The sequence below is a fragment of the Cervus canadensis genome, chromosome 31, assembly GCF_019320065.1.
Source record: "Cervus canadensis isolate Bull #8, Minnesota chromosome 31, ASM1932006v1, whole genome shotgun sequence".
NCBI classification, from domain to species: Eukaryota; Metazoa; Chordata; class Mammalia; order Artiodactyla; family Cervidae; genus Cervus; species Cervus canadensis.
In genome coordinates, this window is record NC_057416.1 from 18427637 (window position 1) to 18444296 (window position 16660).

A 16660-nucleotide genomic window follows, 5' to 3' on the forward strand; every position below is an offset into this window, starting at 1 on the left:
TCTGTGCTTCCATTGCAGGGGGCATGGGCTTGATCCCTGGTTAGGAAGATTCCCTGGAGAAGGGAACAGTTACCTTCTCTAGTATTCTTGCCTGGAGAATTCCATGGACAGAGGAGCCTGGTGTGCTGCAGTCCGTGGGGTTGGCAAAGAGTCAGACACGATTGAGCAACTTTCACTCTGAGGAACTAAGATCCTGTATACGGCTTGGCCAAATTATAGCAATAATAATAAAGGGATGGAAAGACAGGGGCTTTAAAGTGAATTAGGTTGCCCTTCTCCGATCCTGTTTTTACAGATTTAAATAGAGGCAAACAGATTTGGCTGCTGATTTAAGGGCCAACAATCCAAGTGTGTACTATGTTATGTAAACCTTCTGGGCAATGTGGCAGCTGTTGAGCCAGGCGTAGTCCTGATTTAAAAGAAATTAATCCAAAGGATTTGATTTGAAGGGTATATTTAGCACTCAGTGTGTTTGTTCTCGGCGATAAGAAGTTGGAGGCTGATCCATTAAAGAAAGTTGGTGTCCCATACAAGTCGTGCCGTCTTCCTATTTGCCCAGGCACACACACACCTTCATGGGAGTTTTAAACTGTTTGCTTAGAGCGTTCGTTCTTTTAAAGATCATGTCTGTTGATTTCTGTTTCTCGGTAGCCAGGAGACCTGGTCCATGTTTGCTGTGGGCAGTGGGCATGGCAAATGGGCCCTCGCCAGGTTCGCTTGCAGGTTTAAATGAAATAGAGAAAGGTCAGAAGTCGTTCTTGTCCTTGGAGCAGGGCTCACCTCAGATGCTGCCTGAGTTGCTGGTTGGTATTAGAATCAAGGGAGGCAAAGGCCATGAAGACCTTAGCTCAACTTAGTATCTATTAAGAAAAAGTCATCCCCTCAAGGTCATGTGTTACTGTGAGAATTTAGTGCATTAAGAAGACAGGAGGTCGTGTTGATGCCATAGTTGTTGAATTTTATTTATTGTTATTTTTTAATCTTTTGGCCACACTGCGCAGCATGTGGGATTTTAATTCCCCGACCAGGGATTGAACCTGAGTCCCCTGCATTGAAAATGCAGAGTCTTAACCACTGGACCACCAGGGAAGTCCCAATAGTTGCTGAATTTTAAAATGAGATCAAACTCCTTTTATCTCAACCTCGCTCATGACTTGACTTTGTTCTAGGATTTTGCCGAGCTTGTAAAAATGCCAGGCACTTTCCCATTTGACTCTTAACAATACTCCTGCGAATGAGGAGCGGTATTTTTCTTTTTTATGGATAAAGTCTCAGATCCAGAGAGGTTCAGGCATTCGCCCAAGGTCACAACCACTCAGGGCAGAGCTCGGGTTCACATCTAGGCTTATCTTGATCTCCAGGGAAGCCTCAGGTCAGGCTCCGGGGGGTGGGGGGAGTCGTCCTGTCTGTACACGGTTGCAGTGAGGTTGGGAACTCAGAGCTGCAGACCCAGCCGCTGGCTCGTATGCACTCAGCCGGGGCCAGAGGCGCCCGCAGGCCCGGGAGCTGGGCCCCGACGCAGGCACCTGGGAGGGCAGTAGGGCGAAGAGGCAGGGCATGCCGGGCACCCTGTCGGCTAACACCCGGCCCGGTCCTGGCTGCTTCTCCAAGGGCAGCGCCGGGGCTCGGTGGCCTGTGACGTCACCGTGTGAGCGCTTCCTTAGCTGTGTAACAGGAGGGCACGCGGGAAGTTTCTCTGTCCCTCTGGAATCAATGATGAGGTGGTCTCCACCCCGTGAGGGGGGATCTGGGAAGATCTGGGGTAAAGATGGGGGTGCATGACAGAGGGGCCGCGGGGCGGTCACATCTACGGAGGCTGAGTCCCTGACTTGCCCCCGCGGCAAGGGCAAGGGGGCGGCCACGGCGTGTGGGGCGGCTATGTGCCTCTCTTAGGCAGGCCAGGGATGGAGCGCGGGCCGTGGGTCCAGTGGACGCCGAGGAGGGAAGTTGTACACGAGCCAGCCTGCGGGGGTCCAGTCCCCCCTCCGCCCTCAGAGGTTCCTGGCTGTGGGGTCTGCGGGGTACATGCTAGGGAAGGAAGCCGGGGCCCTGGAATAGACTCAAGCCAAGGTGGGTCTCCCACGTGAGCGAGCTCTGAGGATCCGCACCCCCCAAGAGCCCACAGACCCGCCCTGGGATTTGGACACTTAAGTCAGAGCAGTTCTGGTCAGGTGTTAAGCAGAAAAGCAGTGAGGACCAGCAGAGATAAAACAGCCTTCTCCAGCTTTACGAAGAGATGTTTACCCTTTCTATAACCCTCTCCACCACCCTGCGCCCTGGTGGCTCAGATGGTAAAGAATCCGCCCACAATGCAGGAGACGCAGGTTCGATCCCTGGATCGGGAAGGTCCTCTGGAGGAGGGCATGGCAACCCACTCCAGTCTTCTTGCCTGGAGAATCCTGTGGAAAGAGGAGCCTGGTGAGCTACAGTCTGTGGGGCCGCAGAGTCTGACACAAATGAGCGACTAACACTTTGACTTTCTACCTCCCCCATCCCCGATAGAAAGACAGAGCCTAGAAGAAAGAGGAAAAGGAGAAAGAACCCCTTACCAGTCCACATAGCCTTTAAGGAGGGAAAGAGATAATTTTGCATCATATACAGGGTTGGGATTGTAAATTGAGTTGAATGGTGATTGTAATCTGAAAGCTATTAGTTCTTCCCTTGGGGGTAGAGAAGAAGGATTTTGATCAGCAGAGTTGTAGACCGTAGTTGCAAGAAATAAAATCATGTCTTCTTTTCTGGTTGTATCAGCAAGTTCAGATTCTTCATGGCACCGGATACAGATGAAGATAGATGGACCATTAATTGATGCCGCAGGCTAGAGCGTGGCCCGGGCCTCCTGCCGGGGTCACCGTCCGCGCTCATTTCCCATCCATCAGAGCAGGTCCTGTCATTCAGGTACAGCTTGTGCTGGGCTGTAACGTTAGACCTCAAGCCTGAGACGGTGACCGCCAGGCTGACCTTTAACTTGATACGAAGATCATCATCGTTGCCTGAGTTTCCATGGTTTCGATGTGTTTGATTGATGATTTAAGATTGGAGGGAAGGAATCTGATTCTGTTTTTTTTTTTTTTAACATTCTTGGGCTGTTCACCTCTCAGCCTCACCCAGTCATTTCTTTGGTCGGTCAGCCCACCAGTAAATCTTCACAGAGTGCCTCCCCTGTGCCAGCCCCAGGTGCAGGGTTCTAGGCCATAAATAGGCATAGGTCGTAAATGAGATGAGCCAGCTCCCTTGTGGAGCTCACGTCCTCTGCCCACTCCAGTGGATCTTCTCTGACATGGATACTAAATCTCTCTAATTTTTCAATTAAGCCTGCTCAGAGGCTTTCGGTAGCCCTCTGCTGACATGAATGAAGTTCATCTAGAACTAGTTCATCAATTCATCATGAACTTCTTCATCTGTCAGCTTGGGTGTGTGTGTGTGAGTCGCTCAGTCATATCCAACTCTTTTTGAACCCATGGACTGTAGCCCACCAGGCTCCTCCTCTGTCTGTGGAATTCTCCAGGCAAGAATACTGAACGAGTTGCCATCACCTCCTCCAGGGGCTCTTCCCAACCCAGGAATCGAACATAGGCCTCCTGCATTGCAGGCAGATTGTTTACCACCTGAGCCGCCAGGGAAGCCCAGCTTGTGTGTCGAGAACCCTAAAACTTCCCAGCCTCCTCTCTCACTGCCACCACCAGGCTGGAACCTTCCTCTGTGCTTGCAGTGGCTGGCTCACTGATACCCACCTGCTCCCCTCTCTTCTCTTCCTCGGCGCTTCATGTGGGACGCCCTCCCCCCTTCTTTCCATCTTTCCTCATCATTGAAGACCATCTCACGTCTTCCTTCTATCATGAAACATTACCCCTGATGCCCTGGGCCACATGTGGCTGCTCCAGATTCTAATGCCTGCCACCACCTCTACCGGGCTCTCAGCTCCGTCTGGAGTCCTGCCGGCCACCAGCGGTCATCATTTGGTGCTGTATGTGCACGTCTATGCTTGGTATAAGCTGGTGGTGGCTGGAACCACCTCTTACTGACATTTTTATTCCATGTAGTGTCTGGCACACAGTAGGTGTTCATTAAGTGTTTGTTGAAACTTGAGTTTTTTTTGTTTAATGTGTGAGCTTTTCTGCACCCAAAGATGCTGAGATGATCCAATAGCACAGTAGCCCTGGGTTAGAAAACAGGACACTTTTTCCAGTCCCATTTTTCAGTTGTCTGTTGTGTTCCTTCAGCACAGACTGGAACTAGAATGCAGTTACTCTGTGGTTTTAGCTCAGAAGTTTTTTTTTAATAGACTTTGTGTTTTGAGATAATTGGAGATTCACATGCAGTTGTAGGAAATAATAGAGATGCTTGTACATTTTGCCCAGTTTCCCCCAGTGGTAACATCTTGCAAAACTGTAGTACAGTTTTGGTCAATACAGGATATTAACAATGATACAATCTACCAATCTTGTTCAGATTTCCTCAGTTTTATGTGTAGTTGTGTGTGTGTGTTTAGCTCTGTAAAATATAATCAAATGTGTGTGTTTGTATGTTCAGTAGCACAGTCAAGTACAGAACAATTCAGTTCACTTCAGTTGCTCAGTCTTGTCCGACTCTTTGCAACCCCATTAACTGCAGCACGCCAGGCTTCCCTGTCTATCACCAACTCCCAGAGCTTGCTCAAACTCATGTCAAAAGAGTTGGTGATGCCATCCAACCATTTCGTCCTCTGTTGTCCCCTTCTCCTCCTGCCTTCAATCTTTCCCACCATCAGGGTCTTTTCACATGAGTCAGTTATTCCCATCAGGTGGCCAAAGTAATGGAGCTTCAGCTTCAGCATAAGTCCTTCCAATGAATATTCAGGACTGATTTCCTTTAGGATTGACTGGCTTGATCTCCTTGCAGTCCAAGGGACTCTCAAGAGTCTTTTCCAACACCACAGTTCAAAAGCATCAGTTCTTTGGCACTCAGCTTTCTTTATGTTCCAATTCTCACACTCATGCATGACTACTGGAAAAACCATAGCTTTAGACTAGACGGACCTTTGTCAGCAAAGTAATGTCTCTGCTTTTTAATATGCTGTCTAGGTTGACCTTTGTTTTTTTTCTTCCACAGAACAGTTACATCACAAATAACCACGCATCGGTTCTCCATGTCTATACATTTTTTTCAAGAACATTATATAATTAGAAACATAGAGGATGTGACATTTTGAGGGTTTCCCCCACTATTTGATAAGTTTTAGGAGCTGAAATGAATAGCTGTTTCTTTGGTTGTGAAATGGAATTTTCACCCTAAAGGACAGGGCACCAGATTAGACTTTTTTTTGGTAATATGAGATACTCTCTCTGAATGAATATGCATATAGGTCCAAGATAGTGTCTGACTTTTTATTAATTATACAGCTGTGTTTCCTGCTTTGAGGGGTCAGCTTGTGCCCCATTATCATGAGAGGTTCTGTAAGATGTGTGGAAACCCTGAGCAAGTACTCTGGATGATAGATTAAATATCGCCATCTTCTGTTCATTGTGAGAAGCACCATTGACTTTCAAGGGGCCCTGCTGTGTCTTCCTTCCTTTGCTCTTGACAGAAGACCATCGATAAATTCTCCTGAGTCATAGGCAGTCAGCTATTAAACATGTGAACATAGGGTCCTTATTATAGGTTAAAAATAATAGTATTTTGTTTTTTACTCACTGCACTGTTTAAAAAGTTATCTCAATGGTATGCGATGAGCAGACTGAATTATTCAAGGTGCAGAATAAACATAAGGTTCATGTAGCCTAATAGGATATGCTATTATATATGCTATATGATACTGCCTAGTATCCTATTAACCACTTTATTTATGAAGCTTGTGGTAAAGAATAAGCCAGCAACTTTGGAAAATAATTATACAGAGCAGTGGTATTTTTATAATTGTTCAGTCACTCAGTCGTGTCTGACTCTTTGCGACCCCATGGACTGCCAGACCTCCCGGTCCTTCACCGTCTCCTGGAACTTGTTCAAACTCATGTCCATTGAGTTGGTGATGCCATCCAACCATCTTGACCTCTGTCATCGCCTTCTCCTCCTGTCTTAAACCTTTCCCAGCATCAGGGTCTTTTCTAATGAGTCGGCTCTTCACATCAGGTGGCCAGAGTACTGGAGCTTCAGCTTCAGCATCAGTCCTTCCAATGACTATTCAGACTGATTTCCTTTAGGACTGACTGGTTTGATCTCCTTGCAGTCCATTTATAATAGCACAATTTCAAAAGCAAAACGTCTTTAGGTAATTTTAGAAAAGTTTTCCCCTTAGGATATTTTAAAATATCCTAATATGTTGATGTATGACAGAAAACCACAAAATTCTATAAAGCAATTATCCTTCAATTAAAAAAATTAAAAAATTAAGGCATGAATATAAGTTGTTTTAAAAATAATATTACTTAATATTACTTTTATTTTTTTTTTTCCTTAATTAAGACTAAACCCTTTATTCTCATAGCATGCCTGGGAGAAAAGGGATGCTCTTTTTGTAAATTGGAAACAACACGGCCAGGGAAGTCGTGCCCCAGCCGACGTCACGTGAGCTGAGTCACAGAGCAGCAAAGTGAGGAGCCTGCCAGCCGGAGCCCTTGGTGGCAGGGACTTGCCTCTGCTGTTTTAATTTTCAGTTCTCATACATTTTATTTCTGTTATTTAGTTTATAAACTTAGCATGTCTGGTCTGTAACAAAGACCAGAGGAGTGTACACAGTGGTATTGATGGGCGCCCCAGCCACGTGACACCTCTGTCTTTCTGCTGTGATGGTGCTAAATCAGTGTAGCCTTCTATTCACCTGTATCCTGCTTGGTTCAGCATGCATAAACATAACCACACGTCTGTAGCTTGGTTTCTTTTACAAAAAACGGGATACTTGTGTGAATGTTATTCTGGAGCTTACTGTTGTCACTTCACGTGTCATGTGACATTCCCAGTCTCCCCTCCTTCACGTCCCCTCTTTTCTCTCTCTCCTCTCCCTTCCCCCCAATATCTCTACATCTCTATGTGTGCCTGCTCAGTCACTTAGCCGTGTCTGACTCCTTGCGACCCCATGGACTGCAGCCCGCCACGTTCCTCTGTCCATGGGATTCTGCAGCCAAGAACACTGGCGTGGGTTTTCATTTTCTCCTCTAGGGGATCTTCAAACCCAGGGATTGAACCTGAGTCTCTTGCGTCTCCTGCATCAGTAGGCGGATTGTTTACTGCTAGCGCCACCTGGGATGCCCATACATCTCTATTTCTGTCTCTATCATTGTCTCTGCATCCCTTGATCCTATTAGTAGTCCAGGGTATAAATTTGTCCAGTCATTGCCCTATGGAGATATTCATAGGCTTTCAGTTTTTTAATATCAATTTTGTTTTAAAAGGTTGCAAACACTTTTGGACATCCATCTTTGTGTGCTGGTATTATACATAGTGTCAGATTCTCACAAATAGGAGATCTGGGTCAAAGGTTATCTGTGTTTTTAACTTAACTTGGCTTTATAAACTTTGATTTTTGGAAAGTGTTAATATCCTCCCAATACTGCATTGTGGTCCTAAAAACTGATACTTTTCTGGGGCCAAGTTCTCTGCTTGGGCTTTAGCCCTCCTGCCCTTTGTGGGCAGAGGGAGAGAACGGTCAGCAAATATGGATGTCTAGGATGTGATGGCCCGCTTAGTTGACTCAAAAGAATGAAGTGTTAGCAATAATGCATTCATTCTAGAAATGTGTCTTTCTCAGCTAAGGCAGGACTTGTCCCCTTCTTGACCTTAGTTACATAGGAATACGGCAGATGTTTACATCATGAATTTCTTCAAAGTCCATTACCGTTGAACCCAGTTTGCATTAAGAGCTGCCACTTCTTATGCATGAAGTTGTGGGTAATGAATGTCATTTTAAAAAGCCCTCTCAGGAGATTGAAATACAGTGGCTTGGAGTAAGTGTCTCTGGAGACGTAGCACCCACTGGTCCTCTCTCTCCCTCAAGGTTGAGTTGGGTATCCTCGAGATTCCCCTAGGCAAATTAGAATGACGTTGCCCTTCCTCTACACTGATGTGTTTATTGGCATTCTAATACTGGAAGATATAATCATTTCACTTAAGAGCTCTATGTTGCCAACTGTATCTGCTGGTGTTCTTCTGCCAGCCAAGGCTGTCACATTTGGTGTTAAATCGGGACAGCTTGGCTCTACGGAATCCCACCCTGGGAGCTGCAGAAGGCATCTCCAGATGGGCTTATCTCTAGGATGCTTCCCAGCTCAGAAAATGTTCCCTCATCGACAAACAGACGTTGTTGAATGGAGGCCCAGCCCACATGTCCGTAGACACCCAGCCCAGCACAGTGGTCCTGGGATCGAACGCATGTTTCTGCACGCCTTGTTGAATGTTCTTACGGATAGCCATGACGTGTTGTGATTGTTCCATGAATATCCTTGGTGACTGTTCTGTTTTGCTGCCCACTGCAGCTTAATGCGATGGCAAATCGTGCTGCAGGGAAAGGCTATGAGAACGAAGACAATTATTCCAATATCAAGTTTCAGTTTATCGGGATAGAGAACATCCATGTCATGAGGAACAGTCTGCAGAAAATGCTGGAAGGTAAACCATTTCCTTATGCACAGCACTGAAAAAAATGCAGTTAAATGTTTTGATGCCAAAGTGGAATAAGAGAGTCTGTTGATGTGAAATTTGTTCTTTACCATGACATTCGCCGGGGTGGGATCAGTTGGGAAGAGTTTAAAAATTCAGGGACTCTTTACACATGTAACAGCCATCCTCTTATTGTTGGTGTCGTGGTGGAGTGGTTTTGTCACGTGGCCATTAGCTGTCAGCCTCTCTCCCGTGGTACACCAGAGAGAAGCGTGCCCAGGGATATATTTTCTGTCTCCCTTGTACTAGTTTGGCCCACATTCAAGACCATGTGGAGATAAAGCAATCCTGCCTTGAAAGCAGTTGTCAACTGTTCGTGTATGGACGTGAGTTTCATAAACTGAATCCCAGTGCTTGAGCAGCCATTAGAAGGACGTTGAGGGTGGTGGTCGTCCTTTCCATCAGCAGCAGCCGCTGCAGCGGAGCCCCTCCACCTGCCCCCGCCCCCAGCAGCGAGCACCAGGAGACACGTGCACGCGTGTCTGGGCTTCCAGACTCAGGGGGAGGGGAAGTCACAGGGCTGGGGGCTGCGATGCAGAGCAGTTATTCCTGCGGCTGCACCAGCCAGGAGCTCATCGCCAGTAATCATGTATTCCAAGCAAGACCGACTGCATTGACTGCTTATGCCCTTGTGAGCGTCAAGGCCCAAGGGGGAGTCTGTCGCCGTGTCCACCACTTCTAGCTCTTGGGGGAACTGAAGAGAAAGAGGAGGGTGCAGAACCCACAGCTTTGTGCCTGGGCACCAGTGTGTGTGAGTGTTTAGTTGCTTTGTATGTGTCCGACTCTTTGCAACTCTGTAGCCCACCAGGCACCTCTGTCCATGGGATTCTCCAGGCAAGAATACTGGAGTGGGTTGCCATGCCCTCTTCCAGGGGGTCTTCCCGACCCAGGGATCAAGCCCGCGTCTCCTGTGCCTCCTGCACTGCAGGCGGGTTCCTCACCACTGAGCCACCTGAGGAGCCCGCCTGGGGACCAGAAGGGGCTGTAAATGCTATGCTGCTCCCACGTCTAGGGGGTGATGCCCTGAGGAGCATGATGCTTGGGAGGGAAAGGGGTGGGCGGTCCTCTCTGAAGGGAAATATGGGGCCTGGAGTGAAAAGGGACAAAGGAAATGCTGAATTACCTTTTTCTCAGAATACCCATGTGCTCTCAGTTCTCTGCTTAATTTCCCTGCTTAATGAGAGCAGGATGTAGTGAGAACCTAGTGGTGAGGCTGGAAGAACTTGAGTGTCACAGACAAGCCTGATTTCCATTGTCCTTCCTGGGATCCTGGGGTCATCTCGGTCATTATGAAGCTTTAAATGCATCATGTACGTTCTCTGAGGCTTTGTTACCTGCTGTAAAATGAAACTATTGGACTAATAATTTCTGTGGACCCATCTAGCCCTGATGGTTCTGTGAGTCCACAGTTTGATGCCCCTGGTTGCAAATAGTTTAAAATGGAACCTTTGAATGGTTACGAAAAAACCCTCTTTTTGCATTAGTGAAAAACCAGGGCTTCCCTGCTGGCTCAGCTGGTAATGAATCCGCATGCAATGCAGGGGACCTGGGTTCAATCCCTGGGTTGGGAAGATTCCCCTGGAGAAGGGAATGGCTACCCACTCCAGTATTCTGGTCTAGGGAATTCCATGGACTGTATAGTCCATGGGGTCACAAAGAGCTGGTCACAACCGAGTCACCTTCACTTTGCATCTGTAGAATAATCATGGCCCCAGAGCTATCTCCATCTCTCCTCCACGTGAACTTTGTTGTCTTAGGTGACAGGAGGGCTTCCCGGGGGGTTTTAGATGGTCAAGAACTGCCTGCAGTGCAGGAGATGTGGGTTTGATCCCTGGATCAGGAAGATCCCCTGGAGGAGGGCATGGCAGCCCACTCTAGTATTCTTGCCTGGGAAGTCCCATGGACAGAGGAGCCTGGTGGGCTACCGTCCATGGAGTCACAAAGAGTCAGACATGACTTAGCGACTAAATAGCCGCAGGTGACGGGAGCATGCTCTGGGCTTCGCGCTTCATCAACTTCTGGAGATTTTTGTGGGTGGTATGCCTGTCCCTGCTTATAAGCTGTGCTTTTTTAGAAGTTGGCAAATTGGACCAGCTTGGTACTATTATTGATAGAGTAGTCTGATTTTAGTATGAAGAGTGTTCATGATCAGAATCTTTAAACACGTATGCTTTTTAGTAATTTCATAAGCTGGCTTTTGAGAATATATATTTTCTGCTGTGTATTCTCAAAAGAAAAAAATGTATCTTCTTCAGGGCTTCCCAGGTGGTGCTAGAGGTAAAGAACCCGCCTGCCAATGCAGGAGACATGAACAGTTGCGGGGTTGCAGAGTCAGACATGACTGAAACGACTTAGCACGCACGCATTTTCTTACATGCGTAAGGTGACTCCGAGAGTGCTTGTCACATGGCAGTCTGGCTTTTGTTTTAAAAGGAGCATTTACTTGGTTTCTTACGAGGAACGTGTCTCCTGCCCTCAGACCTGTGGTCTGACTTGCTGTTTCTCGAGGCCCAGCAAACTGATGGAGTTGCAGAGGGAAGGTGGCCTGTGTTCCTCTGGGGACCATGGTTCTTCTGCACCACTTTCCCGGCTCTGCGGCGGCCGCGTAAGTGAGGACAGCTCTCTGGATGCCTTTCAGGGGACTTGACCAATGTCCAGCTATCTGTTTTCGCCAAGTAAATTATAAACCACTCTTGGAGGCTTCAGCTGATGAAGTGATGCAATCAGACCCACCTTTTGAGGCTTTTTCTCCTTCCAGTAGTTGTCGTGGCATCAGAGAGACTGGGAGGTTCGTGCTGCTGGTCACTTGGTAGGAAGGGGAAGAATGCATTTCCTTGATGATTATTATCTTCTTCTCAGGGTTATTGATATTACCAGAACAGATTCTGAATAACAAAAGTGAAACATTGTTTTGCATTCTGCCCCTGTATAATCCCTGTCTGTGAGCAAGAGTGGCAGGAGATTTCATCAGAAACTGAACTCCAGGACCAAGTTCACGTCCGGTGTGGGTCCTTTTACAGAGCTCATCGATCGGATGTTCTATTTATTTGGCTGCACTGGGTCTTTGCTGCTGTGAGGGCGCTTCTCTAGTTTCAGAGAGCGGAGGCTGCCGTCCAGTTTCACCGCGGTGGCTCCTCTTGCCGTGGAGCGCGGGCCCTAGGACGTGCCGGCTTCAGCGGTCACGGTTCCTGGGCTCTGGAGCTCAGGGTCCTTAGTGGAGGTGCATGGGCTTAGTCGCTGCACAGCATGTGGGAACCTCCCAGATCAGGGATTGAACCTGTGTCCCCTGCACTGGCTGGCAGATTCTCGACCACTGAGTCCCCAGGGAAGCCCTTGAACGTTAACGCTGGTTTCTAAGTTCTTACACCAAACTGTTTTGTGGCATTCCCACCTCCCAGTGAAAAAACCCTCTCAGTTACGTAGCGGCTGTAACTGAGTTAAGTCTGAAGTGCTTTTCACAGAGCCTTTCCTTTCTTCACTCAGTATGACACTCTGCGGATCCATCTGTATTCCTGAAAATGGCATGATTTCATTCTTCTTAATGGCTGAGTAATATTCCATTATATATGGAAAATGCTTTTTCACAGAACACACCTGGCCCCAAGGTTCTCACTAAATATTTCTCTCTGCCCAGAGTTAACGTTGCAGGTCTCAGCCCCGCTGTCCTTTTCATCTGATACTTTCCCCCCCTCACCTCCTTACTTTATGACATGATGGCTAATTCTTCCTGGAAGTAAAGAAATGTAAGTTAAAACCTCGAAAGACCATTTTGACTTATAGTTTTAAAATTCAAAATTGAAAAGTTAAATTTATTTACATATTTAAATTGGAGAAGGAAATGGCAACCCACTCGCAGTATTCTTGCCTGGAGAATCCCCACCATGGACAGAAGAGCCTGGTGGGCTATATAGTCCATGAGGTTGCAAAGAGTGGGACATGACTGAAGAGACTTAGCAAGCATGCACTGCTTCCCTGCGGGTGGCTTTTCTTAATTCCTTTATTCAAGAGATGTGAAGTAAGCAGAATTTCAGAGGCAGAGAAGCGCAGGCCCTTGTGGTATGGTCTGTGTCCACTCAGCACAAGTTCATCAAACATAATTTAATAAACCACAGGCCGGGCCGGGTGGGTGTTCTCTCAGCAAGTTGTTTGACAGAGATACAAGCCTCAGCCTGACGGCGGTCAGAAGGGAGCCGGGCCAGAGCTCGGGAACAAAGGCCCGATGCCCAGTCAGCAGTTGGGACACTACTGTAGTGAAGGGCTGTTTGTAAGAGTCAGTGGGAACAATGGGGATCTTTATAGCAGGCCCCAAGTGGTAACTGCTTTTGTCGTTTGCCCTGGAATTGGGGGCAGTGACGACGGAGAAAATTTTGTGGTGAAATCAGCTGGCCGCAGAGACATCTGATCTGTGCTTCTCTGTGAAGCCTGATTATTCAGAGCCTTTGTTGGGAATGAAGGGACGATTGAAAGCAGGGAACTTGGAGTGCGTCCCAGGGGCGCCGCTGCAGTGGGCACTGTGGGCTCATGACCCCTGCTCTGGTGGCCCTGCCAGGGGGCCTCAGGGGCTCTGAAATCTAGAAGGGAGCAGCCCCCGAACACACCTGGCTCCAAGGTCCCATGAAATAGTCCTCTCTGCTCGGGATTAACGTTGCAGCTCTCAGCCCTGCTGTCCTTTTCATCTGATACTTTTCCCCCTCACCTCCTTACTTTATGAGATGATGGCTAATTCATCCTGGAAGACATGGTAGAGTTTATTCAAATTTTTCATTTTTAAGTATTTTCTGTATTATTGCCTACAAATTTATGCTATGAAGTTCTACCATATACGAGCTAATAAAAAACTATAATGGTTGATCTTTTTTTTCAGTTCTCTATCTTCTGACTTTCCCCCAGTATTAATTTCCTGAAATTACCAACTGATTAGATGAGAAGCAGCCAGTAAGACGTGGCTGAAAAACGTGGTCATTGTCCCTCGAGCTTGCCCAGTGAGGTTTGTAGTAAGTGTTCTGTTAGAGCAGCCGGGCTCTGTCAGGCTCCACTGGTTACCAACGCATGGTTATTTGGGAGAAAGAAATCCATGAAGAGTGTGACCCTTGCTCTCTGTGTTGTAAGAGGATGTATGATGTGGCCGTGAGAGCGCTGGATGGCGGTGCCTGGTGTAGACAGCGAGACCACAAGCACCGAGGCAGGGAGGAAAGACCACGACCCTCTGGTGGGGTGTGCATTGAGACCAGGATTCCTGCTCAGGGATTCCCCGGCTGAGTGACCAGGGAGGACTTAGTAAACCTCTTTAAGCCACACTTGCCAGTCTGAAAACTGGGAGTGAACATACCCTGTATGGGGGGCAGTACCTGTTTATGGTAAACACTTCATCACTAGGAGCTACAGTTCTCTCAGACACTCATCTGTACATCAGACAGTTACTGAGAATTTTCTTTATGCTGGGTATTGCACAGAAAAATGCTTCATTTAGTAATACAAAGTGATTTTTGATGTAGGGCAAAAGTCACGGTGGGATGAGAAGATAATGCTTGCTTACAGGTGGTCTCCCTGAGGGTTATCCTTGGGTGAATCATATGGTGGGATGTTTTAATTGGATTTCAAAGCCAAAGACTTTGCCTCTGGGTGACTTTAGCAAAGGAAAGGACAAGAGAAAACAGACTTAATGAGTGAATGACTATTTTTAATCCTAATTATGCTTTACCTTGATGTTCCCCAGGACGATTCAGATTAAACATTTTCACCCTCTGAATTATCATTTCTGTTTTGTTCATCTTGACAGCTAGTTTTTTTTTTTTTTTTTTTGATAACTAAAACATTTACGAAAGGAACACTTGTAGAAGAAAGTGTCTCCCATAAAACTAAAGATAGACATGATTCATATTAGGGAGTAGGCGAGCAGTTTTTCCATAAGGCTGCAATTGAGATTAGGCAATTCAGTCTCTGCCTGCCAGTGACAATGTGGTTTCAGACTCAGTGAGTGTGTTGGTCCTGGCAGCTTTATGGAAAGATTCTCCACTCGTTATGTCCCCAGCTACACATGCTGCTGTTTTCACCACTTCTGTTATTTGCTGCCAACATCTTAATCTTACGTGATTCGTGGCCATCTCTCCAGCATCTGTCACTAATATCTTATACCCACCCAGCTTCCCTGCTCTCAGGGCCCTTCCTTCTTCCAAACTAGACTTCTCTGTTTCCATCTGCCTTACATTTCCTATTTAGTCTTTGTCATTCCTTAAGCCCCACCTGCAGCTGAGTCCCGAATTGAGGCAGCCCATTTACTTTTCAATTCTAGATCTTAGAGACAAGAAAGACCATTCCACAGGGCTGGTCCCCACCCAGCCACTCTGGAGGAAGAAATGAGCTTCATGTAGGAAATAGAAAAGGAAGATCACCAGAGGTTAATTTTATCCCCAATAAATTTGCTATTTCCTCAGGTGCCATAATAATCTATCTTTTCTTTTTAAATGTTGTTTTTATGCTTATGGGGTATGTATAGTTAACCTGTTCTGTATAAGACCGATTTCACTCAACCTGGACATTAAACTCCCTGTTAGTAAGTCACAGTTCGCTGTGATCTGTGGCCGATGCCTGCCTCTGAGGTCAGCTGAAATGAACTTTGTTCAGCAAAATGGTTTGTCATTATTGGTTTGGGTTTGGCAACAAGGGTGAACAGGTCAGTATTTCTGCCTATCCTGAGTTTATCCAAACAAACCCACCAGTTTTACATGTGAAAATTCAGGCGCTAACTGTTGGAGTCTCGAGTGTACCCCCATCTGACCTTGTGTATTAATCACCTGCAGGCTGATTGCTCTCAACAAGCACCCCTCAGCGTCTGAGGGCCAGCACGCTCTCAGTGAAAAAAAAAAAAAATACTGCATGAAAGCTGGGGTGGCTGTTTTACTGAACACCCCCAGTTTAGATGTAACTAAAAGCAGGCGTGTTAAACAGGGAGCCGTCCTCAGTGTGGAGGGAAGCAGCAGCTCGTGAGGAGGGCGGCCTGGGCATCCTCTCCCGGGGCGTCTTTTAGGGCCTTGTTCTCTGAGCTGGCCGATCCCCTCTTGCCTGTTGGCACAGGCCGCTCCCTTAGCTGGAAAGCCCGGTATGTTTATTTTTAAACTTGCTGTCATTTCCACACCTGGTGGGAAGAGAAGGCGCAAGGGATCATTTGTTCTTGGACTGAGCTTCAGAGTTTGGACACCAGGACATCCCTCCCGCTCCCTGGACTTTTTGAAATGAAGGCGGATGCCAGCTAGCCCTGAGCGCTTTCCTAACACCCCGAAAGTCGAGCTGGTTCAGTGAAACAAATGAACGTTTGCCAGTCAGCGTTATCTGTGGAAGATTTAAAGGCCTCAGTGGGTCCTGAGAATACTTGGTGGAATGTGTGTATTTTAGGATGAAGTTGGACACTCTGGGTCACGGCCAGGGCTGGACAGAAGGACCAAACGGCAGGCGCCCGCGGGAGGGGCTGCCCCGCAGAGGGTGTGGGGATGTCTGTGCGCCACGCGGAGGGCGCGCGCGGTACTGCCGCCGGCCCCATCCTCAGCCCCGAGGTCAGATCGCTCCCTGCCCTCCTGACTCGATTTCTCACCAGGGCCGCACGCATTTTTCAGTTGCAGCAGTTTCGGTGTCTGTCTTCAGGCTGCGTACATAGTCCCCCAAGGTCACGGGGAAGGTTTTCCCAAGGGTGCGGTGGCTTTATGGCACCAACTTCTGCACGTGCTCCTGTCTTAGAGATGCTCCTCGGCACAGGTGTGAGCCAGCCGTCCTTTCCCATCTCCCCTAACCGACTGCCCCTTTGCCACCTTGCAAAAGGCCAACACCTTCAGGCTTATTATGGTGCATTATTCCACGGTGCCTGAGAAGGTGCCTAAGTCGCTTCAGTCTTATCCAACTCTTTGCGACCCTATGGACTGTAGCCTGCCAGGCTCCTCTGTCCATGAGAGTCTCCATGCGGGCATACTGGGGTGGGTTGTCATGCCCTCCTCCAGGGGATCTTCTGACCCAGGGATCGAACCCGTGCCTCTAACAT

The 16660-nt window shown here is 47.6% G+C and overlaps 1 protein-coding gene and 1 non-coding gene across 2 annotated transcripts in view; one reads left to right on the plus strand and one right to left on the minus strand.

Annotated features, from left to right (window-relative positions):
• MTMR7 (myotubularin related protein 7) overlaps positions 1-16660 on the plus strand; it is a 96159-nt gene that overhangs the window by 66430 nt on the left and 13069 nt on the right. Inside the window, exon 7 of the mRNA XM_043454451.1 lies at positions 8448-8580. Within this exon, the coding sequence (XP_043310386.1) occupies positions 8448-8580 (133 nt within the window). The remainder of the gene's footprint in view (positions 1-8447; positions 8581-16660) is intronic.
• Positions 1017-1089, minus strand: TRNAE-UUC. Its single transcript has one exon. It is a non-coding gene; the product is annotated as a tRNA-Glu (tRNA).